Below are 26,990 nucleotides of genomic sequence, written 5' to 3' on the forward strand. Positions count from 1 at the left end.
AAGCATCCATCCTGATTTGCTTGTGCAAAGCTTATGCACAAGTTAGACAATACCTAGCCTTTGCTGAGCATTCATTCTGATTTCTTTGGTGGGCAATTATACAACAATGAGTAGTCATTCTGATTTGTTTTCAGGGTGTTCTCACTTCTTCCCGGTAAACATTGATCCACCTCACACGTTTCAGTGTTTTCCCCATCACTTCCATAAAATCTGGTTTTTTAAAAGTGCATTCATTGCATCAATGAATAATAAACATGAATACTGGAAGATGTATAGAAAACACGTTCCTGATTCTGAAGGTGAAAGGAGGGGCTTTGGGATATGGTATTATAGTACCCATTACCATTCCCTACAGTTTAATAGTTAGTTCTACTTGTTTCCTCACATCTCAATGTATGCAGGCATTGAGAGACAGGAATAGGGAGAACTGTGGTGGACTTCAAGGGAAGACTCCTCACATTGAGGGGTTTCTGCACTGTGTGTGGTGGGGCAAAGCCACCCTCCTGCCATTGACGTCATTGCTGCTTATCTTGGCAGGGCCATGGTGAGGTTGGGACTACATGGTTGCACTGGCAGAGCTGCTGGATCACCCCAGCCCAACCCTGTCCAGACAAGGAGCCATGACGCCCCAGCCATGCCATGCCCCACCACACACACCAGTACTGAGGGTTCAAAAGAGATGCTGAAAGACTTTTCAACTACATAAATGATGAGCTTAATGAGGCTCCCTTGGAGGGCAGAGCAAACATCACCACTAAATATGAAATACAGTTTTCCCCAAAGCAAATATTAATCATTGACTGCAACCATTGAATAAATAAGGCTATAGTATGTTGAATCCATAGAATTTGTACATTCATATTGCTTTTGTAGACTAACAGCCTAGTTGGGAGCTACCTCAGATCATCAGCTGGTCAGTTCTGGTCTAGACCAATATTAATATGCTATCTGCAGTTTTAAGGTCTTTGCAATTAACAGAGAATTTGGACAATTTATTTTTAGTGGAAGTGATAACATCTAGGAACGTAATAAAGGCAATAAATTCTGAACAAATCAATAGCACTACAAAATTAATGAACAAAGGAGGAGCTGTCACTCATTTAAATGATCTTTCCTCATCAGATTAAGAAACCACTTTCTTCTATTATTATTTATTAGATTTCTTACCTATCCTTCACCATAAGGTCCCAGGGCAGGTTATAATGGCAGAAACAATAGAGTTTAAAACAAAAGAAAACCAACAATCAATAATAATATTTTAAAATCCTTACATTAATTTACAATTTTCAGGTAGGCCAAAATAATACTATTCAGTTATCAAAGCCCTGGATAAATAAGTGCATTTTCATGCGTGATAAATGCCAAATAATGATGCTGCTGGAGGCACACCTCTGTTTGGTTGGAATTCCACAGTTTATGGGCTACTCTTATCTCACATTGCCACCCCTCAAGCTTCTGAGGGTGACAGAACTACCAAGAAGGCCAATTAAATAGAATCTTTGTTTGGTTTCCTAATAATAATATATAAAAAAATTGTAGAGAAAAGTACTGTTGATAATAGCAAATTAATATCAATAGCTCTCAATCTTTGTTGTCTCTACCTCTTCATTGTATAAAGAACCACTAGGGATTTTGCTACACTCTTTGTTGATATCAACGTCACTTCGGAGTCACACATGGTCTCTGCTCTCTGGTTCCTGTGGTATGTGAAGCTGTGTGGAGGAACAACCAGGATATTTTCTGTAACCAATGGAGGGCAGGTATGTGAAATCATATATGGATTCTTCCTTGTGAGAAGAATGTGCTGTTGCATCTTCTCTAACTGATGGAGAAAGAGCATTTGGCAAGAACTCAATGTGCTGGAATAAACAAACAGAAGATCATGCTATTTTGGACATTTAGACTTGTGTTGAAATTAGATTACTATTATTTCCTCTCCCACATTCACACATCCCATACTATGGAGGCTTTACTGTGCTATTGTGATAATGATCCAGTTTAGTTTCTATGGTTACTAGCCAGTTACTGTGTTCTTAAAAATTCTGTATCTCATCACCACCACCTCCTGCCCAGAGTCTCTAGTTTAATAAACATGCACCCAAAGTACAGTACTACTTATTGCCTGACATAATCACAAGGGTCTTTGGGAAGGTCCCTCAATTAGAGCAGAATTTATAAAATAGTTTTTATTATTTCTGAAAACATGAAAGTAATAAAGAGACACTATTTCAAGGAAAACTTTGTCAGGAACACTTCTGTCCCCAGTGAAAGCAATATTTCATAAATTGGAAACTTTATGCTTTCCCTGTACTCATATCAATTGTGAATTCTCCTGACCTAGAAATGATAGCAAAAGACTGTCTATGATCACCTCTTTCATAATTATACTAAATGTATCAGAGATACCATATCCCATAGAAGAAAACTAATATGCTTTTGTCCAGATATGGTTTTGGTTCAGGGCTGACGCCAGTAGTCAGCCAGGTCAAGCACATGTTGAAGATGTTTGCTGATTTTGATTACTTGGGAAATCCAGATTTCAATGTCTTTTTCTCTCAAGCTTAACTAAAGATGGACTACACCATTAAAAAAACACACAACAACATTATTATCTTATTTCTCTGATGGTGCTGGTGTTCCCAGGAGAGGAAGTTTGTTGGGGGTTCTGGACAGATAACAGAGAAGATAATGGCACTACTCAAAGGCACTGTGAAACTGGAGAGGCCTGTAATCCACATTGATCACTCAGGTGATAGTGTCATTGTGGAGACACTGAACCATGAGACATATAAGGTAATCCAATAAGAATAAAACATAGTATGCATTTAATAGGGGGCATGTCCGCTATAGCTTTTAAGCCAATGTAATCAGCCCCACCCTTGTGTGTTGCTCTGCTTCTCTCAGTACTGAGGAAATCTTTGAAATCTATTTTATTGATCTATTTATGAGAGCTTCATCAGCCTCTGACATTTTCCTGTCCTCGCTGTCACTTCCTTCCTTCCTTTTATATTTATGTCACTGGACTGCCACTACAGTGCTCACTGCTTTTATCCTGTACAAATGTAAATGTCAGAATGATTGAAGTACTGAGTGAACATCTCTCAAAAGTGTGTAACATTTCCTCGTACAAATCTGGATGAAAAGCTTATGCCACGATAAATGTTACTCTTTCAGCATTTAACAAAGCAGCGTTAGCCTTTAACTGCCATGGTTGCTCTTCTTTGATATTCGTCTTATGTTTTCCTGTTTACATTTTACAGAGCAAGTACGTGATTAGTGCCATCCCACCAGCCTTAACCACAAAGATCCATTTCAAGCCAGAACTACCAACAAAAAGAAACCAGTTAATCCAGCGTATTCCCATGGGCTTTGTTATCAAATGCATGATGTACTACAAAGAAGCCTTTTGGAAGAAGTCGGGTATGTGTGCATCAGTCTGGCACAATTAAGAATTGATTCATTTATATCCCACTTTCTGCTTACAAAAACAGAGTGGACTTTGGCCTTTCAAATTTGAGTAGCACACTGTGCAAGGTCAAAATCTTGTGCCCCCCCCCCACCTCTCACTTTCCGTTCTGCTCAATTCACATCATAGTTGCGGCGTTCCCTAGGCTATCCATCTAATGTAGCAGAACCAGTTAAAGGTAAAGGGACCCCTGACCGTTAAGTCCAGTCGCGGACGACTCTGGGGTTGCGGCAGTCATCTCGCTTTACTGGCCGAGGGAGCCGGCAGCTTCCGGGTCATGTGGCCAGCATGACTAAGCTGCTTCTGGCAAACCAGAGCAGCTCATGGAAAGGCCATTTACTTTCCTGTAGGAGTGGTAGCTATTTATCTACTTGCACTTGACATGCTTTAGAACTGCTAGGTGGGCAGGAGCTGGGTCCGAGCAGCAGGAGCTCACCCCGTCATGGGGATTCGAATCACCCACCTTCCAATCGGCAAGCCCTAGGCTCAGTGGTTTAGACCACAGCACTACCCAGTTATGCTGCCCTAAATCTGCCTCTGGTAGAGCTCAAGAAAGCTAACAACATTCAAAGTAAAACTGTAATAAGGGTGGAGTTATCAAGCATCTAAGTTTCATCTGTTGGGTACACAAGTTATGTCATCCTGTCAGTATGTACAATCACTAGTGTTGATGCACTTTCCTTCTCTAACTCATATTAATCACAACATAGATATGCAGTGTATTATCTCAGTAACTGTGTTTAATAGAATTATCATTGTATATGACAAGGGGAGACAGGGAGGCATATCAAAGAGTTTTTGAATATTGCAATGAGCAAAAATGTTTATTGTAAAGAATTTAAGATTAGAAAGTGCATTCCTTGGAAGTTTGAACAGGAAGATTTATGCAGCACAAGAGTTCTAAATGTGCAATGGCTAACAGGATACTTAATGTTAAAATAAATGTACATTTGTGCCTGGAAATACTACTCCACACTGAGTATTTCTGGTGGCCATTCTATTTTTCCTTTCAGATTTTTGTGGCTGTGCAATGATTTTGGATGAAGAGGCTCCAATTTCAATCACCTTAGATGATACTAAACCTGATGACTCTGCACCTGCTATTATGGGGTAATGAAGCCTGCATTTATATATTAGATGCAAGAAATATTGACAGAAAGACTTGTGCAAGACCAGCTGGTGTGAAGTTATGGAATGTATGCTAGGTAACATTAGAGAACCGTATAGAAAAATGTATTTATGCCTTGCTGTTAGTTCCATCATGCATGTCCTGAGCTCTGTCCTTCATTTCACACACATGCAAACATTATCTTTCAGCACTTGTTGCTGTGCCCACAAATCTCCACATACCACAAGGGAATCTACATCCCATTGCAGGAATCCAGTATGAAGTTACCAATTTCTGAAGTATAATAATAATAATAATAATAATAATAATAATAATAATAATAATAATAATAATTTATTATTTATACCCCGCCCATCTGGCTGAGTTTCCCCAGCCACTCTGGGCGGCTCCCAATCAGTGTTAAAAACAGTACAGTGTTACTTATTAAAAACTAGTTGCATGTAGCTCTTGCATATTGCTGTTCTTTTTTTTACATTTTGGTGGCATGTATTTTTTTCCAGTTGGTACCTTTATGTATGCAATATTGACATGTACTTTCCTCCCTGTTTAGCTTTATCCTTACAAGAAAGGCATTTAGACTAGCAGATCTTAGCAAAGAGGAGAGGTAAGAATAAGCAACATATCTCTGATTTGTATTCCCTAACAATAATTAATTCTTTATTATTGTATAGTGGTGCATTTTTAAGATGCAGAAGTCAGATTTTTAAGATACATACAATCAAACCTAACTTCATGGTTGTTATGAGATAGCACCTTGGACAAGGTCACCTAACAAGCTGAGCAGCAACTAAATAGCATGCTCCGACTCTCTGGAAGAGGCGAAAGTCTGCCATCTTTGTGTATGAACTTCAGTTTAGTACAAAAAAATGTAGTCTTTTGAGTAAATACACTCACTAGAAGATTTGAGTTGTTCAGTGGTTTTGATAGTTGTTTGAAATCTTATTTTGCTATCCTATTAGTTTCAAAAACCTAGTGATTATGGATTTGAGTGCTTTCACATTTTCTCTATTCCTTTTCCTTCTTCATGTAGGAAGAAAAAAATCTGTGAACTCTATGCAAAAGTCTTTGGATCAGAAGAAGCTTTACATGTAAGGAAGAAGAGCATCTAAAATTGGTGGAGTATTAATTATTACAACTTATGGTTTAGCTATATGAACATTTGAGGTCTGTGTTCATATTATTATTTGTTTCTTAGGTGAAAAGGTAATAGATGACAACTATTTTATCCCTTGCCATCTGAATGAAATCCTTAAATGTAAATATCAGGTGATATCCAGTCATATTCAGAGCAGACCCCTCAGAATCAATAAGGGAAAAATGCAGAATTTCATGCCACAAATTAGGAGATACAGGTGTGTTAAGTAAATTAGCACAATCATTACGGGTGGAATAGGGTATGTGATAACAATCTTTTTGAAAATGAATGCAGATCCTTCTATATTATATTAGAATGCACGACAAAATAAGGTGCCGGAAAACTCTTTTTGTAAAAGCATTCTTTTCTTTTTATTTGGAAATATATATTTTACAGCATGTAATTGATTAATGTAGTGTTCTTTTGTTTATTTTTCCTCGTAAAGCAAAATACAAATCTAACTTGAAAGCAGTGCTTCTGTTATAGGGAAATGTAATTTATCTAATATGACAGCAATCTTGTTAATGGTTTTGATTAATGTGAATGGTTTTGATTAATGTTAATGGGCCTAGGTAAAGGTAAAGGTACCCCTGCCCGTATGAGCCAGTCTTGACAGACTCTAGGGTAGTGCGCTCATCTCACTCTAGAGGCCGGGAGCCGCCGTCGTCCGCAGATACTTCCGGGTCACGTGGCCAGCGTGACATCGCTGCTCTGGTGAGCCTGCACCAGCGCAGCACACGGAACGCCGTTTACCTTCCCGCTATAAAGCGGTACCTATTTATCTACTTGCACTTTAAGGGTGCTTTCGAACTGCTAGGTGGGCAGGAGCTGGGACCGAAAGACGGGAGCTCACCCCGCTGCGGGGGATTCGAACCGCCAACCATACGATCGGCAAGTCCTAGGCACTGTGGTTTTACCCACAGCGCCACCCGCGTCCCTGTTAATGAGCCTATCTTGCATCAAATGAGTGACTAGCAAAAGAAGCTTGATGGCCTTTAATTACTTAGAATCTCAGAGGCAGAAAGAGGCAGGTATCTTTGAGGAATGTTGTTTGGGGATCTGATGCAGGAAGAACCATGTAGTGATAGTCAACTACCTTTTAATCAGAGTTGCTCCATTGATATTTACGTAAGAACTAAGCTAGATTAAGTTTATTAATTTCAATAGGACTACCTATGAGCAAAACTTAGTTGGTAAAACTTACTTTTACTTTGGATCTATGTGGAAGCAACCATAATCTCAATGGCAATCATAACAATTTCTATACATCTAAAGATTATCAGAGCTTGTTTGCCTATCTTATAGACTATCCTAAGCAACCCTGAGAGGTGGAATTATGCTTTCTTAAAACATGTTAACCGTTACTCTTAGAACATTATTTCAAAAGGCAACTGCCATTATTCTTTTGTACTGCTGAAACACTGTGTTTATGAAGCATTGCCTAATCCCTTGTATCCCATCACTGAAATCTTCAGAGGAGTCACTATTAACGACTGCCCATGGCTTGGATGAAAACAGCTCAAATCCACCAAGAGCTGTGCATTCAGCGTTGTGGTTCCAATCTTATGAAATTCCCTTTCAGCTGAGGTCAGGCAGGCCCCCTCTCCCGTTGAACTTCCAATACCTGTTGAAGACCTTTTTTTTTTGTTCCAAAAGACATTTTAATTGAAGTCTGGTTTTATAGTTGTAGCACATTTTTATATTTTCTGTACTGTATTCCTTGTACACAGCTTAGAGATGATTATAGTTAAGCAGTATATAAATCATTTAAATACCGTATTTTCTGCCCCATAGGACACACCGGCCCATAGGGCACACCTAGGTTTTTTTGGGGGGGGAATAAAGGGGGGGAATTGTCCCCCCCCCGGCGCGGGGCTGGGGCGGGGGAAGCCCGAGCTTCCCCCGACCCCAGCCCCCAGAACAGGCTGCTATCCGCAAGCCTAGGGAGCCCGGCGCGAAGTCGCGTCGGTCTTCTCAGGTTTGCGGATATCTGCCCGAAGCCCGGGGCGCGCTACTCAGCACGCCCCGGGCTTTGGGATCCAGGCAGCTCTCCACAAGCCTTGGGAGACCGGCGGGAACTCCCACAGGCTCCCAAGGCTTGCGGATAGCTTCCTGAAGCCTGGAGAGCGAGAGGGGTCGGTGCGCACCAACCCCTCTCGCTCTCCAGGCTTCAGCGAAAGCCTGCATTCACCCCATAGGACGCACACACATTTCCCCTTCATTTTTGGAGGGGGAAAAGTGCGTCCTATAGGGCAAAAAATATGGTGAATAAAAACAAGCCAAATCAATAAAGTTTAGAAAAAAGTAGATTCTGTTCAATACTTATAGGAACAAATTAATGCAGACTTTTCCCATTTGCATGAAGACTCTCACTTCTTCCTGAAGGGGGGAGGAAATTGCAGTGGGGGTCACTTCTACCAAGGACCCCACCCCTCGGGTTGAAGAGCATAACCTATGAGTCCATACCATGGGACTGCAACATGTGAAAACAATGCAAGTTCTGGAAATTAAAGTTCTGCTCCATTATTACCATTTCTTCATAGACATACTACAAGAATAGTCATTTCTCTTACCTACCAATCCTCAAAGCACTCGGCTCTTCGGAGATATGAATCAGGCTTTGTGTTAGAGAAATGCTTGAAAAATCACAGCCTTGTTCATAGCCAGTAACAGTGAAACCCAACTCAGTCCAAAGTATTGAGTCAGCACTGTGCAGTAGCATAACCTCCTTCTCTGATTTATATGAATTGTATTCCGTTTGTAAATTAACACACCTCCCTGTAATCCAGTAATGGAAACCTGGAAAAATATCCAGCATTTACAATGTAAATTCTGCCATGAATCAATGCCTTAAAAAACAAACAAAAAAACAATGTTTGATTTATTCCTGCAGCCAGTGCATTATGAAGAAAAGAACTGGGGTGCCGAACAATATTCTGGTGGCTGCTATTCAGCCTATTTGCCACCAGGCATTATGTGCCAATATGGAAGGTAAAACTAGCTAATAATATACTCTTGTTTCGTTGTTGCTAGCAGAAATTTGTTGAACTATAAAACCTTCTAGATATGAAGCCTGCTACACTTAGGCATACTAATACACTATCCTAGTGAGAAAAATGCCAGAAAACTGAAGCTATTGCCAGCAGGCAAAATAATAATATGCTGTAAAGCGCTCTGTAAAAGCATAATAATCTATTTTAAGGTTGTAGATAACATGCTCCTGATTTAGGCATCATTGAGGAGAAACAATTCAATTACAGTCATGGGGCTTAACTACAGATTACTAGCAAATATGTGGCTTATGACCTGTGAAGGAGAAGACAGTTGCGGGGGGCAGGGGGGGCAGTTTGGAGATTCCCACCCCCAAAATGGCCCACATATTTCCAGTTCCCTTTGTTTGATTCCTCTTAATAGATGTTGGATATATTTAAACCTCTGGAACTGGGGATTACTAGTGCTGAGGCAAAATGGGAAGGCTGCATTTCATACAGCATTTTTGTTTCTTGTAGAACACATCACCCACTCATTCCCTTGGTAATTTTTTCACTGTGTTAGGTTAGATGGCATGTCACCATTGGCTAGGCAACTGGACCCAATGTTCTCTCCTCCGGCTCTGATCACAATTAGCAGAATATTTGGGCTAGAATGTGGACAGAGATGCACATTTGAATGTGCAACCAAGTCCGCATCCTGCAACAATTAGTACTGCATAATTAGACGTGATAATTGGAGGCAGGGCAGAGTTTTACTGCACAATACAAATTGACAATGACGCTGTCAACAGAACAGTCAAGGGTGGCACATTTGGCAAGCAGAGATGCTTTTCCTTTTCATCTAAAACAATAGCCAATTAGGGTAATGGCGTAATCATGAATGGGAGAGAAAAAATGAACAGTGAAATGGAAGGTTCTGTGAGTTTTCCAAACATTTGCACCTTCCCTGAAACAACTTTCCCAGTGTTACTGGCCACCCCAATCTCTGCCAAGCAGTGCATGAGATTTCAAAGAGGGTCTTGGCACTCAACCAGGGTCCGTGTTCCTTTGGAGAAAATGAGACACAGTGGAGTCTGCAATGTCTTATATGATTTATTTACACATATTTATACCAGATCTGTAACAATACCAAAAGTTGAACATCACGAATATTTGATGCTGTACTGCCTGCTACTGTTCAGTAGCCTAAAGCTCTTTGCTCTCAGTGCCTACCAAGTGGGACTTATGTGTTGCAATGTTTGTTTTACAGGGTCATTCGTCAGCCGGTAGGTAGGGTCTACTTTGCTGGCACAGAGACAGCTACTCAGTGGAGTGGCTACATGGAAGGTGCAGTGCAAGCTGGAGAGAGAGCTGCCAGAGAGGTAAAGAGAGCCAGAACTCACTGGGCATCTTCATTAAAGACCTAAGTGATATAGCTGTACCAATGAGATTTTGGGTCTTCTTGGTATTCAAATCTCAATGTCACTGTGCTAAAGAGAGAATTCTCAGCAAATCAGAAGGACCAAAGAAGAACAATAGAAACTAACATTCTTTTATAACAATCAGCTGCTAATGAATCTCAGCTATTGTTGTTTAATGTATCCTTGAAATGCCTGAATCAAAGTTTTTATGTACAATAGGATTTTTTTCAAACAGAATGCTAATTAAGCCAGAATAGACTTGAATGGCGTGGAGCAGCTGCTTTAATTTAAACAATAGCTCTTAGTAGTCAAATGTGCACCATTCAGCTATCGAGTAAACCACTTCAGATGACTCAAATGATAAAGGTATTAGGTGTGTGTCAGTTAACTTCCTTGTGACATCTGAACCTCTTTTGTAAATATGTTGCGGTATTTTTTGTATAGGCTAGATATTGAGGACTTGGATCTATGAATCTTCCTGGCTTGCAGTATTTGTGGGAAGTAAACATGGAACCAATTCGTATCTCACCCCATTGTCCTACTGAATTATGAGTTGCCCTTGTGGTGTGTTTATTTTTCCACATGGTCTGGTTTTGCAACACCAACTTACTGGTAATGTTTGAAATTCGGATCATTTGGGATGGTCAGACAATGTGGTGCTTACCACATCAGTGGTGTACCTTCTGGGAAGCCAAGAATGTTAGCATGGAAGTTAAGTGTATGATCTGTCTCTGATCTTAGACATCACTCTTGCAATGTGGGATTCTAGTATGTGGAAACAGTGTCTGAACACCATGTGCAATGCAGGAAATGGCCCTCAGTTGTCTTTATCTCATTTCTGCCTTCATGACTTGCATGGTGATGAAAAGAATTACTGTTAGTGGGATATCATTTTCTGTCTTCCAGATACTGTGCAGTATGGGAAGGATTTCAAAAAATGAAATTTGGGCGACAGAACCAGAATCAAAGGCAAGTATGATTTATCATGCTCTTTTTGTACGGCTGAACGCAACATTTCATTGTCTGGCTTATATGACTGCATCACTATAATTTATTGCCACATTATTATGAGGATACCTGATAGAAAAATAGCCATGAACTTAAAATGGAAATCTTGGCCTAGTTTCTAGTATGTGCATTCAAGGTGGGCATATTTCATCAACAGAAGCCCAAACAGCCCTGCAGTCTCCCACGAGAAAAATTGCACATAAATAGTTTCTAGTTAGTTAAGTACAGTGGGAAGTTATTCCTGTGCTTTGCAAGTCTCTCGTTCTGCTCCTCAAACTGCCCATCTCTATCCCATAGTACCTGTCTCCACTTCCTTCTAGTTCCTGATAGTCTTGTAGTCTCACTCATTTGCTGAGGTACCAGATAGGGGTTCTTCTAGCTTTCATCTAGCAAGAGTTAGTTTCTGGCGCCCTGTTTAACTGCATTGTACAGTTGCTTTCTTTGTTGTTGAAATTGCTGTGCTCTAAAAATGACTGCACATTCTACCTAGGATGTCCCAGCTTTCCCAATCACTACCACGTTTTTGGAGAGGAACTTGCCATCTGTCCCAGGCCTCTTGGGGTTCCTCGGATGTTCTGCTTTCCTCACCTCGCTGGCTGCGGCTGGACTTCTTGCCTATAAAAAGGGACTTATCTTCCGAGAATGCTTCTGAAGAAAATGTTTCAATTTCGCCCTTCATGCTGGGTATCGTATTTTTATCGTGGGAACTGTATTTTTATCTGTTGCTTTTATAAGTGGCCTTGAGTGGGTGAGTTTTACCCATAAAGGTTGCCTATAAATATTTTCAATGAACAAATGTTGTTCTTGGAGAGAAGTATCAACACATCAAAAAGAGTTTTAGTGTCCATTTAAAAATCAAGCAGTAGTGAAGCAAAAGTTCTATTTTCTAGTTCAAGCCCCATGTTGGGCAAAAGGATCCTGCATAGCTGGGGGATGGACTAGGTAACTCACATGGTCCCTTCCAACTCCAGAATTCTATGATTCCTCACTTACTTTTATTGATTAAAGTCAGTGGCCTTTTATGCCTTATTCCTTTTGAGAACAAGCCAGAACAGATACTTTGCACATTTCACAATGCTTTTGGGGAAATTCTGTTTGTCTTAATTTTTTTTTAAATCTCACAGTGAACAAATCAATGTTAAAGGCTTACTCTAGTGGCTCATTAAACTCGATGTTTATGCTGTCAAGTGCCTGTTGTACTTAGTCTACTGCCATTTAAAATGACAAAACTGTAATTTTGTAAATTTTGCAACTGTAAATGTAGTTTCAGCTATTATAAGATATGAGGTTCAGCAAGGATTTGACTAAAGAGAAATAACTAGCATTAAGTGCAAAAGCAAGGTAATAAAGTTAGCAAGAGAGATAATTTAGGATTCCCAAGGCTCTATAAATAAAAGTGGGGTTACGATACGAGATGTGTGTAATTATTTTACATGTACTACTTTACAGAAAAAAGTATAGAATCCCTCACTATGTTCTGAACTCATAAGATGTTGCTTTGCCATTTTTGAAATAGGAGTAACTTACAAACCCCTTAATTAAAAACAGGAACTAGGGAAGTAGAGCCACATTTGTGTAGAAAGCTAGACAAAATGTTTCCCTTCTGACACAAACAAATAAAAATAAATCAGCTAAATGAAAATGGGTTGTATTCTGCTAAGCGTCCTTATTTCTCATAACTCTGTGGGATAGTTTAAGTTGACAGACAGTGAATGGAATTAAACTAAGTTTCACAGAGTAGACCCATTGAAATTGATGGGCATGACTGAGTTAGAGCCATTACTTGCAGTTGGTCTGTTCTGAGTAAAACTTAGTTGACTACCCCTCAGAAACTGACTCATGGTCATCTAGTGAGCATGGTGGCTGGACAGGCATTTCAACCCTGTTCTCCTCAGCCTTACACAGTACTCCATGGGTAATCAGTGGCTACTAGCCACAATGGCTATACTCTGCCTCCACCATGATTCTTCTGAATACCAGTTGTTGAAAATCACAGGAAGGGAGGAAGGAACACATATCTTGTGTTCAGGTCCTGTTTGTGGGTTTTCCACAGGCATCTGATTAGCCTCTGTGAGAATATGTTGCTGGACTAGATGGACCACTGCCCTGATCCAGCAGCTTTTTCTTATGTTGTTAATGTCCAATGGTAATGTGACCAATGGTTCCCGGAAAAGACAGTTTACTTCAGGTAATGTTATACAGGTATGTAGATAACTGACAATTGGGTGATAAGGGTATCCAAGTCTGTTGGGTGCTCCTCTCATCATTAACTACCTTTATAAAATGGTAGATACGATTTGTGCCTCTTATCTGTGTAATTTAGTGAAATGTGCCTTTGAACATTCCTTGAATTGCCATTAAAGTATCCATTTAAAACACTCCAGATCATTCAAGCTGTGTCATTTTTATGTCTATTGAAGGGCAATTTGTCTGCTGCAAATTACAACCTCCCTGCAAATGCGCATACGCACAGCTTTTAGGAAACATTTCAGAGCTCTGTAAAAGAGGACGTTGTGACAGCTCTAGATGCTAATGACCTTGGTGCAGGGAGAAGGGGAGGGAGGCGTTTGGACAGAAGGATTAAACTCTCACAAGTGCAGCAATGGGTGCACACAGAATTTTGCTATGTTTGTGGCTCTCTGAATTGAAGCAAGCATGATATGTGCACAACTCTGGGGGAGCTGGGTGCTCGGATTCTTTCTTGGGGGTGGGTGTTTGAGGCCAAATGGCAATGTGGCACTCAGGAATGTTGTGGCACTCAGGAATGCCCCGGCTCTCTCTGAACTCAGCAGGAGCCAGGGTGTTCCTCAAAACAATGCTGCTTACCTGGCTTCTCCACCAAGGCCAGGGAAGATGAACATCTATGACACATGCTGGAGAGCCTCCCTCTCGACAGTGGAAGTGGTGGGGTGGGTGGAGGACCGCCTCTTGCACTTCTGCCTGAGGTGGGTGCTTCACCTCGACTCTTGGGTGGGCTGGCTCCGGCTCCAAGAATCATTGGAGAGAAGACATGACTTTGTATTCCCAACATTAGTATCCATTTAGAAATCTCTCTCTTTGGTGCAGAAAGAAGTAAATCAGGTTGAAGCATAGCTGTCAACTTTCCCCCTTTCTTGCGAGGAATCCTATTCGGAATAAGAGAATTTCCCTTTAAAAAAGGGAAAAGTTGACAGCTATGGGTTGAGGTTCCTGTTGTGTGTTGTGGATCCAATGCAGAATGGCCTTTTGCATTGTACAGCCCACTTCTTCTGCAAGTGGATCAGCCTTGCTGGTTTGGGGCATTTAGGGGGAACCTTTTATTGGCTTGCAAAGTGGCTGTATTGTTCTGCAGCTGCTCTCTTCAATCACTTAACATTGCCTTGTGCTGTGTTCCAAAACTTCACACAGAGAAAAGCACTTCTCATGACTGTGGGAGCTGCAAATGGGATTTCGACTAAAAGACTTTCATTAAAATTGGCAGTGCCCTGCTGCTTGCTGACATGATGCTCCTGCTGGAAGCAACATCTTTCTTTTGCTGCAGAATAAATTTATACATCCAATTTCTTTCTACTTTTTGATGTTTCTGACAACCAGCTCAAACTTAACAGAAGTAAACTTAAATCTTTCTGTAAAGTAGATACAGTGAAGAACATGCTGAGCTTTAGCTGCAAGGACAAAACCATTCTTCTCAGAACACTGGGCTGAATCCAAGTACTGTTGCCATAGAACTGCTGTGTGTGAATAAGTGCCCTGAGTCAGAGAAGATGTGACACTATGGATCTGTTGTTTGAAAAGCCAGCAGTATGAGCTGGAACATCTCAATTTCATATTGTTTATCTCTGCGTATAGGGATATAAATAGCCTAGGATTTCTTTCATTAATTCTGTTGACTGGTTCTGTTTTTGCTGAAACCAGGCTATGAAGAGGTGTAAACATTACAATTCCAAGGCCATTGTGTAGCATAGCATATTGGTTACTAGATATATAATTGGTTGCAGACCATTGTGTTGCATAGTAAATGTTGGCTTTAAAAATACTCTACAGTGACATTGCAGGGCTCCTCACACACATCAGGATATCAAAGAACTAGAAAAGTTGCAAAAATATTGGCAACCATCAGTAGTAGACAGCATGGTTGGCGAGGGGAATGATGCTCATCTGACCTCTGGTTCATTACATCCCTGCCTTTTATGGGGAAGGGAGAGGCAGTGGCAAGTTCAGCATGGTGCAAACACACTGCCTGGAACACTGCAATGGCCTGCACCTTGCTGACCTTGCTGCCAGCTCTCCATCCCATTATGTAGCAGTGATGCAACCAACTGGAGGTCAAATGAGTGGCATCACCCCACCATGACATCTCCTACAAGCATCTAAAACAATCAGGCAGATGTAGCATTTTCTCTAAGAGGAAAAGCTATGACATTCAGGGATCTTTCATTTAGAAAAAGGCAACTTCATGAACTAAACATGCATGAACTGGGGGAATTATAGTTTTGCAGGAAGGGACTTGCCTCAGCAACAGGTGAGGGAAGGGTCAAATATTCTCACCCGCCGCCACCCACCTCTTCTCCACTTTGCATTTCAATAGCAAGCTGTCAAGCTTTTACAAAATTCTTTGTTACCCAATAGCAGTGCAGACTGGGGTGGGGTGGGAGCTGTCATCCAAAGGGATTGGAAAGCCACCAAGAAGGCTTGTTTCAGACTCTCACAGAGACCAGTACTAAGACTCAGATGCAGGCTTGGCCTATTTGTTTTGCGTATTTACAGACGGGCTGGTGGCATCTGTTCATAGTTCATGTTCCCAGAGTCAGCTTCTTGATAGGCATGGCTGAGTGTTTACTCTGTCAACACTGTGAAAAGGGGTAGGCAAATCAGTCTGTTCCAGTTCATGCCTCTTTCACATTTGTTGATGCATAAATCTGTCTTGTCCCTTTTCTACAGTCAACCATGTTTGAAATCCACGCTTTTAAAACATTTTAAACACATATTTTTGCACATACACGTTTCTAAACTTATTTTGATAGTCTCTCTCTTTTGAGCAGAGAATTGCACCAGAACATTCTGTAGAAGAACCAGGGGACAACTTAGCCCCAATCCACACATTAATCTGGGAGGGAAGGGTCAGATTGGTTGCAGGTTTTTCTAGGACACCACTGATTTTTGTGGTGATGATTAAAAATATATATATCCAGCCCAGCTCTCTGAAGGGGAGGCAAATTGTCCTTTCCCTCATCAACTGATGGATAATTTGATGGATGGCGAGAGGATGATACTCATTTCCTTGGCTGATCCATGCAGATCAGCTGAAGAGGTGGGGCTCTGTGCTTCTCTGTGGACATGCCTGTAGACTTGCATGAGTGGTAACATCTACCACTGTCATGTAACCCCTAGCAGGTTGGCCAAGGGTGACAGAAAGAGTTAGTCACCCCTGCCATAAGCAACTATGAGAGCCAGTGTGGTGTAGTGGTGTAATGAGAGCCAGTGTGGTGTAGTGGTTAAGAGCGGGAGACTCGTAATCTGGTGAACCGGGTTCGCATCTCCACTCCTCCACATACAGCTGCTGGGTGACCTTGGGCTAGTCACACTTCTCTGAAGTCTCTCAGCCCCACTTACCCCACAGAGTGTTTGTTGTGGGGGAGGAAGGGAAAGGAGAATGTTAGCCGCTTTGAGACTCCTTAGGGTAGTGATAAAGCGGGATATCAAATCCAAACTCCTCCTCCTTCTCTTCTTCTTCTTCTTCTAACTACAAAATATGAGTGATATCCACCTCATACAGTAAACCCATTGATATCCATGGATGTAAATGCATTGGGTATCACCTGTTAGGATTTCTATCTATCGAAGCTGCTCCAGTGAGTGGTACTATGATTGTATAAATCATGTGAGTGTCTGAGAGAGCGTGAGAAAGGAAGTCTGTATTATCTCTTCCTTCTGAGTACTATTGGAAGTTAGTTTCACTTCTGAGTGTGTCACAGGTTTCTGTACTGGTGTTCAGAGAGCACAGACGTACTGAAGGAGTCTTCTGTATATAAGACTGTAAATAAAGTAGTTTTAGAACTATGATTGAATCTTTTTTCTGCTATGATATACCAGAAGACTGGCGTGCTCTTTTCAGGAAAGAAGGATCGATTATTACCAGCTACTCTGGACTGAAGGAGATTTACAGCCAGAGAGGGGCACCGAAGAGACACTCCGAAGACTTGGGAAGCTTGCAGCCTTCCCAGGGCATTTTTCCAACATCACACCTTGACCAAATCAATGCACCAATGGAATGCAGGGACTGCCAAAAATTAAAAACAACAAAAGACATTCAGTGTGGCAATGTTTATTCCTTTGAGTTGAATTTTTAAAAAGGTTCACAGCTGCCAGATAAAAATATCTAGAACAGAAAAAGGAACATAATAAGGGACTCAAGACGAGATAGCCACCACAGAGGCACTTAAGAAAACGCCACAATCATGTAAGGCACAAACAAACCATGACTGACTGAATCCATATCTCGATACTGTGATGTTACACTTGTACAAAACAGATACGACGACTAGTACTAGTATGTGATCAAAGGAGAAGAAAGCTCAGCTGCAGGTTAGATCAGTATAATTTATTTAATTTAAAAAACCCCTTTTAAAAACCTGCTTTGAAGATTTTCACTTTTATTTCCACTGGAACAGAAACCATTAATAAGGTTTCAGGGATGAAGGTGCTGGAAGGAATATTATGTTTAATCAATGGGTACATTTACTTAGGGAGAACTGTTAACTTTTAATTGCACTGTGCAAACTTGCCCAGGTCTCCTGCGGATTAGCTCTTCCAGTTTTCAAGCACACACTTTCCTAGTGTGTTGTAATTTTTCCTTTTCTGCGACGCAAATATTTTATTTCTCCACACTTCAAAATAGGCTTAAACTTTAGAAGCCTGCCTCTGGACACAGTTCTTATAGCACAGTAATATTCTAGACTAATGTTATGCTAGTTTCAGTTCCATAAACTGAACCTCTTGGGGGAATGGGACTTTCCAGAAGATGAAATCAGCTAGAGGAAGTAGAGTCCATCCCTTTAGGATAAAGTAGAGCCCTTCTCTTTCTGAGAGTGTTAATGAGCATGGAGGACCTTTCTGAAAAGTGAGCCACTATTTAAAAAATCACTGCAGATTTGGACAGGCCAACATCCAAGACGGTGAATGTATTAATTCTCATGTGCATGTGTTTTTGTGGCCAGAATGCATGCATATAAAGATTTTTAAGTGTTAATTTTTGAGTTTGAAAAACTGAAATTTTACTCATGGACAGCTTTTTAGTGTCCCAGCCTTTAGGAGATGCATGCTAAATGTTCTTCAGATATCACAGTATTGCAACTTTTCCTGCACTTCTTCATATCTGCTGCCAGGATATTCCTACCAGAGAAAACTTAGTTAAAATCACTGAAAAAAATATAAGTGTCATGCAGACACCACTGCTCCTACAGGCCCTGCAGAGCAGATCTCCATGCAGATCAGCTGGGGCCAGTACAACTTCAACCCAGTGTGGACATGCAGGGATCAGATCTCAAAGACAGATAAGAGTAGACCTACTTGAAGCTGGCTGCTTATAGGTATGTTAAGTTAATTTCTATGCGAACAGGTCAGCGGTTTTAAAATGTTGGCATTGGTCTTCTCTCCAGCACTTAATAATCTGCTTGATTTCTGCTGATAATTAGAATTCAGGTGTTATCTTGGAACAGGACATCTTACAGCAAAGATGACAATGTTTCTAAAGCCTTTAACAGGGTATTGCCAGAATATTCATCTGACTGGGTGCAGAGAGGGGCCCTTTAATGAACTATGCACCAATTCTCACTGCCAAGTACAACAGCTGATTTTTCTGACCCCTTTGACATTTAAAACAGCAATACAATAGTTACAGCTCTGCAGTATATGAACAGATACAATGGCTTTCAAATGCATTGATATAAGGGGCAATTAGTGCACACTTAGCAGCACCTTTTTCTCTTCATTGTCTCCTGGACTCTCTACATTCCTTCCCCTCCAATTTTTGCAACCTTATCTTTAACCTGTAGGGCAGCACCATAGTCATTTACAGAAAAGATACAGTGAAATGTTACCGTGCGCCTCTTATTCAACAGCCTTCCTCGACATCAATGGTGCACAGAGTCCTTAGTTCACTATGTCCTAAGTGTCACTTTCCCACAATTTGACATATTGATCTGAGTACTGCAACTGACAGTGGGGCATGCCTCTATGCCAAAATAGTTGAATTCATTATCCACAACACACACACACACACACATGTGCGCGCACCCCTCCTTCAATAAACAAATGAAGTATGAATGGATTGTCTGGCTCCCTCGAAAGATGCTGGCATTGTAGCCTGCTGCCCATTCCAGAATTGGGCATGTACACACACACACACACACACACACACCCTTTGGCGATGTGGCTCAACAAGGGCCATCCAAACTGTGGCACTAGGGTGAACTTACAATAAGCACCCTGGTCAAATAAAACACTGACCCAGACATTCATTAAAAAATATTGTAGCCATAGCAGCATACATGCTGTCTTTACTGAATCAGTGAAGTGCAGTTTTAAAATTGTGTCAGATTTCCAATCACATATCGCAGAGAGTCAAGTGGCACTGCACAGAACAAGCACTTACTTAAAAATGTCATCAAACTCCATGCTGTGTTATGTGCCTTACAGTCCTATAATGCCTTTCAGAGGAAGTAATTAAATTCCTAGTGTGAAGGGAAATCTCTGTTATGCCCTTCTTGTAAGCTCCACAGAGGCACCTAGCTAACCAATGGAGGCTGCAGTCCTATATCCACTTAAAAAGGTAAAGATAAAGGACCCCTGACAGTTAAGTCCAGTAGTGATTGACTCTGAGGGTGTGGTGCTCATCTCACTTTACTGGCCGAGGGAGCCGACGTTTGTCCGCAGACAGTTTTTCCGGGTCATGTGGCCAGCATAACTAAGCCACTTCTGGCAAAACCAGACCAGCGCATGGAAATGCTGTTTACCTTCCCACCAGAGCGGTACCTATTTATCTACTTGCACTTTGACATGCTTTCGAACTGCTAGGTTGGCAGGAGCTGGGACCGAGCAGCGGGAGCTCACCCTGTCGCGGGGATTTGAACCACCGACCTTTCGATCGGCAAGCCCTAGGCTCTGTGGTTTAGGCCACAGAGTAAATCCCACCAAACTCAGTGGCACTTACTTCTAAGCAGACATGTGCAGGCTTGCACTACACATTGATAGAGTACAACCTTAGATGGACATTTCATCTGAGGATCCAAGCAAGGCAACCTCTGTGTTCTTTTCCTGTTATGTTGTATGACATCATACACATTTTTGTCCATAAACAAGAAACAGGATGCTAGTTAAAGTATGATGCAAAACAGTCGGTTGTAAGTTAACGAAACACACCTCAAAAGATTAAGACGCTGTCATTTTATGAAGTCTAACACAAACAATTTATGAGGTGACAGCTTAACAGTTTGCATCTTCCTTCTCCCATCTGACCCTGATTTTGGTTCTGAACTCTCAGAGAAGTTTATAAATTCATGAGAATAAAACACGCTGCTCTTAAAGATGTTGGTCCTAGCCTTAGAGGGGGGATTGCAATATACTGAGTGCCCAGTATTTGGCTTGTAAAACCCTCCTCTTCTCCTTTCCCCACATTATCTTAGGTATGATCAGCATTTATCAGCTCTGAAAGATTAATCACTTGGTAGATAAGAAGGTTGAAGAAAACATCATCCCTGTATTGACCCCAGTTCTTGTTTTCTCCTCAGCTAAAGAGGTGATTGGAGATGGCAGGCACTTTAAATTCTTTGCATGGTGCTGGAGCTTAGTGGTACCCGCACCGTGTGTTGGCTTGGGGTTTTCCCATAGCAACCTTTTATACTGTTATTGTAAATTCATGCCCAGAAACCTGTTTCCATTCATGGATTGATGTAGAAGAAAGTTATATTGAAATATGTGGGACATGCTTCCAAGAAATGTTGATGAAAGAACAGAAGTTCAGCAAGTTCAACCTCTTGCCTAAAGGCAGGATCATTCATCCACCAAATCTCATAGGCCAACTTCCAGACCAGAGGTAAGACTTTAATGTGCAACCGATTTCTGTTTCTGAAAAGCAGTTGCATTCTCTCCCCCCCCCCCCCCCAAATCTCCACATTCTCATTTATCTCAAGAAATGAGGAACTGAAGAAAGCGGGGAAACAAAACATTTATGGAAAAGAATGATTAAATGGAAGAGCTGAGGATTGTTGAGAGTGTTTGAGTGCTTTTTTGAAAATGATCAAAAAGTAATCCACAACCCACTTTTTCATGCCTGATGGGTGAATTTCTGTGACTGCTACATCATAACTTAGTTAGAACAGGGGAAAGGGGTGCCGTAAAGGAAATCACATTTTGCATAAAATATGCTGTCTTTGTTCTCCGCCTCCCTCAGTTCTGCCAAATATTCCTAGGGCTGCATACTTACTCACAACAGTATAGGGAAATGCTTCTTTATTAAGTCTAGTCTCTTGCCCTATCGTATGATGCTGATGGGATACTAAAGCAGAAATACCACAAACAGCTGTATGCTCACCTTCCCCTCCTCTCTATAAACTAAATATTGCAGGTGCTACAGATCCTCTCATTCTACTTGAATGGCCGTCACTGACACCCAAGTTATACACAGGAAGAAACCCAGAGCTTCTGTGGTCTCACACCTCTTTCCTCTCCAGTCTTTGTAATTTCTAACAAAACCAGTGTATAAAGCAAGGTGCGGGGAGCCTTTGGCCCTCCAGATGCTGCGGAACTGCAACTCCCATCATCCCTATTACTGGTGCTTGCTGGGACTGATGGCACTCATAGTTCAGCAACATCTGGAGGGTCAAAGGTTCCCCATACCTGGTATAAAGTGACCTCAGGTTGGTCATTTCTTTGACCCCTGCCTCACATTATTGACAGGAAGACTCAACGTGCTAAAATGTCACATCGCATCATATTTTATAATGTCTAATGCATTACCGAAAAACAAAACAAAGCAAAAACCAAACCCAGATAGGAAAGAGGCACACAGCTAATGTCCCGTCTCTTTAGCCCAAAGACAAGTGTTTATGATGCTTCCAAAAGATGACTGGACTGTGGCAAAGCTCTGAGAGGATGAACTATGAAGCACAAATGTAAAATGCTTCATTACAGACCCTGAGGGGAAGAGGCCATTGCTTGGTGGATGAGAAGATGCTTTGCATGCTGACGTTCAGGTTCAGTCTCTGGCACCTGTTGCTAAAATGAATTCAGATACCAAGCTGCTACCAGCCAGAGTGGGCAGTCCTGGGATAGATGGACCAGTGATCTAACTCTGCAACCTGTTTTTATCACAGACTTGCCTTCAAAGACCCAACTGTGTGATACATTTTTGCATTCAGGTGAAATAATAATCAGACTTTGACACCTGATTACCATAACATTCCTTGTTTAGAAATATCAATTTGACAAGTGCCATTTGAGGAATTATTATTACTTAAGAAAAAAGTTCAATTGAATTCAGTAAGTTTTAGTCCCTAGTAAGTGTGCACAGGAACACTGCCTTGAATTACTAATTTCTTTAATAATTAAAATGGAATTAGTTTCACCACTGTTTTGACTAATAGATTCTAATTAGTGATAAAGCCAAGCACATTCTGACTGATGAGAAGAAGCAATTGAACAGTGCTTGCTCCCTCTGTGAGAAAAAGGGAAGGATCTAGAATTGCTGGCATGGTCCCAGAACCCAGCAGAGCCTTCAGGAAGATGAGGATATACAGGCTGTCCCACTAGGGGGGTGGGGTGGGAATCTTTAGCACCACCTCCTACATCATCCCAGCTTGAGAATGTGGTCCTTCCACTTTCCTTGGGTTCCAAATCTCCAGCAGCATCTCCATCTCTTCCATCTTGTAGACAAACAACAATAGTTCCAGAACACCACAAGGGTCATTTAATGGAGCACAGCCAGGTCTTCCAGGGAGATGGGCAGACAGAAAAGCCCTGGTGGAACATGATAATTTCAAAACTCCAGCATTCTTTAAGCTAGAGGTAAAGAACTTTTGGCCTACAACTCTCACTATCCCTGCCTATTAATCATGCTGGCTAAGGCTGATGGGAGTTGAAGCCCAACAACCGATCAGCGACCCATGCTTTAAACCTTTTCAGTTCCAAGCCAGGAGCCACAAGGCTGGGCGGGAGAGAGGCCACACATAGACAGGGTGACTTCTCATTACCAAAAACCAACACTTACTACTTAAAAACCTGCCCCTCAATTGCCTGAAAACTGCTTCTGAAGCTTAGGAGAACATGGAAACAGCCTCCAATAGTGTCACCTGGAAAGGAAAAGGGGGCAGAGGTGGAGGCCACAGTGTGCAAGAAGGTACTTTGCTGTGCCTTGGGAGCCCCCTCAGGTTCTGGCTACTGCCCTAAAATTTCCTCTGTACCCACGAGTAAACTGTGGAAAAGTGATCCATTATGAAAAAAGGGAAATATCTTCATAACAGCAGCCCTGGGATATTGTTAACAAACCTGTCTGTCCAAAGAATATAAACAAAAAACATAATACCACCCAAAGGAAGAGGATGGTAAATTCATCAGGCCAAAAGCTAATAAACCTTGGCATTCCATTTTGGTCAAGGGATGTAACTTGGAAGTTGTATAAATACAGTGGTACCTCTGGATGCGAACAGTATCCGTTCCAGAGCCCCGTTCGCATCCTGAAGCGAACGTACCCGTGTCTGCGCATCTGCACAGGTCACGATTTGCCGCTTCTGCACATGCGTGTGACGTCATTTTGAGTGTCTGCGCATGCACGAGTGGCGAAACCCGGAAGTAACATGCTCCGTTACTTCTGGGTCATTGCGGAGCGTAACCTGAAAACGCTCAACCTGAAGCATGTTTAACCTGAGGTATGACTGTATACATATGTAACTCCCAGGGAGTCACAATGCCATTAGTAAAAGATAATCCTAGTTTAGAAAAAAAATGCAAAACAACTCCAAGACTTGGAAATCTTTTTGTAAGAACATGACTCTTCCATAATACCCCAAAAGAAACATCATGTCTGTCCTATAGCTTGTTCCTCTGTCTTTCAAAGTCCTAAGAGATGCTCTCTCAAGTTAAATTGGTGCCTTCAGTTCACAGTGGCACACTGCATAGCCAGAGCACAGAGAAACAGCTTAATTCTTGCCAGAGGCAAGCAACAGACTTCCCAACAGATTGAAATCTGGCATTCTGAAATGCCATTCTAGTTGGCCGTCTTGATTTCATTGGAGCTACTTGAGCAGCAAGATGTTGCAGTTCCATTTTGTGGGTGAAAAATGGGCTTCAAGACCCTTCCCACAGTGTACTTCCTGTGTGCCATCTCATTAGAAACCAAAGCAGAAGCACTTTCACACATAGAAATAATAAATCATTTTAACCTGATGAGGATGTTAATATCAGATAGGAAGTAAACATAGATTTTGGACAACAGTAAATGTTAGTTCCTACTGCAAATCCAGGAAGTGCAAAAGAAAGCTAGTATCATTTGTATACACTTTTAAAATAATGGATCTTCAAGATGATGCAAGTATGACAAGGTTCTTGAAAGGACCTTTCCCATAGCCTCAGAGGTAGACATGGACTCCATGTTACGTTTTTAAGATACCTTTCCATATGATACGGTTTTCAAAATTCAAAATCAAGTATCTATTGCTGAAGCTGGGATCCTGAAAATCATGTTTTAATTTAAAAAATAAGTAGTAGTAGTAGTTAAGTGTCCAGTACTCATATAGAAAAGCTTAGAAATGTTTGGGTGCCTGCATGTTTTTGGAAACCCAAAATCTAAAAGGGAATATCTAGGGAGCTGAACTCTTGTACCATGCACAGTTCTTTGTCCAGCTCAATATTATTTCCTCTCTTTTGCCCATGTACTGCTGAAGTTCATGTTGGTACCTCCCTGTGTGAAGTGCAGCACTAGTTTTCTTTCCTCAGCTACTCACAATGCCAGGCGTTTCTAAATGCTCAGGGTACACGAGTCTTCATAACACTGCAGTGGTCAGATTAAGATGACAGACAGGAATCTTTCACAATTCACAAAACAGCGTCAACAAGTTCCATGTGATAATCATCACAATGCTGTTTTGAGAGGCCATTGGCTGAGAGCAGGCTTTGGCTATAGAAGCTCCCAGGTTACACCTCCAGCTTAAAGATCTAAGTTGATGGGCATCTACTTAAGAACCAGAACCTGTTGGTAGATATTACCTAGATGGACCAATTTTCTGATTCAGTATATGGCTGCTCCTTGTAGATTATCATCTTTGGTAATTTATTCCCTGATTTGTACAGCCAAAGACATGAGAAAGGAAAAGCAACACTGGAAATGACCCCTAACTAGGATTTGCACCTGTATTTAGCCGGAGTTGATAGGTTCCTTCTTCGGATGGAAGGATGTGTCCATTTTGGTTCTCTCAAGTTTCACATTTTCCCCGTCTTAAATTCAGTTCTCAACATTTTGCAGCAATTTACCATGTTTTAAGAAATACTCATGAAAATTCACCGGCATGTTAGAGCGAATTTCTCCTAATAAACACAAAAGCTTTACGCAACTTTGGCTAATGTACACTTTTTAACAAACCTATTTCCCCATCTGCATTTTAAATGTTATCTCTTTTTTACTAATATCTTCCTCCTAATACCTGCATTATTGTGAACATTGCTTGATTGGACAAGTGCACCACAAAAATGCAGAGAACTGTGCTCCGATTCACATACTGTTTTGGAAAGTCCAAATCTGAGTGCGTAGTGATTTACACTTTTCCTCCATTCCTAGTTCTTCATAATGCCACAAGTCAAAGGCAGGAAGTGACAAGGGGGAGGGTGTCTAACCAGGAGTCCCAACAGCATCAATGCCCCCCAACCCCCTTGCACACTTTAATCTGGTCCTAGTATTTTTAATGACCAGATTAAGACTTGGCCATGTAAAATAAAATATTTGCAAACACATAACTCAAGCCTTAAAAATGTGTGTTTTCACTTGTTGGGTTCACTCAGGTGTAACTGCTCTTGCATTCTTGGAGTTAACACATGGTTGAATAGTAGTTTGCCTATGTGTTCTAGAAAATGTGCCATGGAGTGGAATCCCTCAAAAAAAGAGACCCCTTCCAGCTTTTTGACAACCCTTCTCTGCAAAAAAACAAACCCCAAGAACAGAAACCAAAAAGTACTTCTGAAGAAATAGACCCCTAAATTTGTGTAGAATGTTGATCCTGGAATTTATTCTCTCATATAATCTCTTCATTTAATTGTCATTCTCCCAAAACATTTGGAGGCAATGGAAATGTTCGATCAACTACTTTTCTCCCACTGTGCAATGATTTTTGCTTTGCCACTGTGGTGAGATCAACATAGTAGTTGATTTTGTAAAAAAGGAAAATGTCATGGCAATACACTGGGCTCCACCAGACCACTTTAAAAAAAAATAACCAAAATAATAATAATAACAACAGCAGCCCACTTTGTACTGGCCTCAGAAATACATATTGGACCGTTTTGCAAGATAAAGTTTCATAGGAGAAATACATGGGATAATTGTGAATTGCATTCATCGCTACCTGGCAAGAGTAAAATGAACCTGCAAATGCACACAAATCTGCCAATTCTTATTAGATTCACAGATTGATTTTCAGTTTTTCACCAGAAGTCCCCTTTTAAATGTGCAGAGCCCAACTGCAGTCGCTGATGTCAAGAGAGCACAGAAGCCAAACAACTTGAGGAGTCCAGGTACAGAAGGCAAGTTCCTTTCCCAAAAGGTGGTAGTGATTGGCAGGGCTGGGACATCCTGGATGAAAGAACATTCACTATTAGTGTATGGCAAATGTGATGT

The 26,990-nt window shown here is 41.2% G+C and overlaps 2 protein-coding genes across 2 annotated transcripts in view; one reads left to right on the plus strand and one right to left on the minus strand.

Moving 5' to 3' along the window:
• LOC310704685 (amine oxidase [flavin-containing] A-like) overlaps window positions 1-13,509 on the plus strand; it is a 30,086-nt gene extending 16,577 nt beyond the window's left edge. Inside the window, exons 7-16 of the mRNA XM_083498472.1 lie at window positions 1,619-1,760; window positions 2,644-2,793; window positions 3,261-3,420; window positions 4,480-4,576; window positions 5,146-5,199; window positions 5,626-5,683; window positions 8,624-8,721; window positions 9,973-10,084; window positions 11,030-11,092; window positions 11,622-13,509. Of these exons, the coding sequence (XP_083354598.1) occupies window positions 1,619-1,760; window positions 2,644-2,793; window positions 3,261-3,420; window positions 4,480-4,576; window positions 5,146-5,199; window positions 5,626-5,683; window positions 8,624-8,721; window positions 9,973-10,084; window positions 11,030-11,092; window positions 11,622-11,783 (1,096 nt within the window). The 3' untranslated portion in view covers window positions 11,784-13,509. The remainder of the gene's footprint in view (window positions 1-1,618; window positions 1,761-2,643; window positions 2,794-3,260; window positions 3,421-4,479; window positions 4,577-5,145; window positions 5,200-5,625; window positions 5,684-8,623; window positions 8,722-9,972; window positions 10,085-11,029; window positions 11,093-11,621) is intronic.
• Window positions 13,510-17,419: 3,910 nt separating this feature from the next.
• The window catches only part of LOC310704677 (amine oxidase [flavin-containing] B-like), a 56,889-nt gene continuing 47,318 nt past the window's right edge, over window positions 17,420-26,990 (minus strand). The window contains exons 15-16 of the mRNA XM_083498449.1: window positions 24,048-26,945; window positions 17,420-23,798 (exon numbers count right to left, since the gene is read on the minus strand). Of these exons, the coding sequence (XP_083354575.1) occupies window positions 26,790-26,945 (156 nt within the window). The 3' untranslated portion in view covers window positions 17,420-23,798; window positions 24,048-26,789. The remainder of the gene's footprint in view (window positions 23,799-24,047; window positions 26,946-26,990) is intronic.

This window comes from Podarcis liolepis (assembly GCF_965112155.1).
Source record: "Podarcis liolepis genome assembly, chromosome: 4".
NCBI lineage: Eukaryota > Metazoa > Chordata > Lepidosauria > Squamata > Lacertidae > Podarcis > Podarcis liolepis.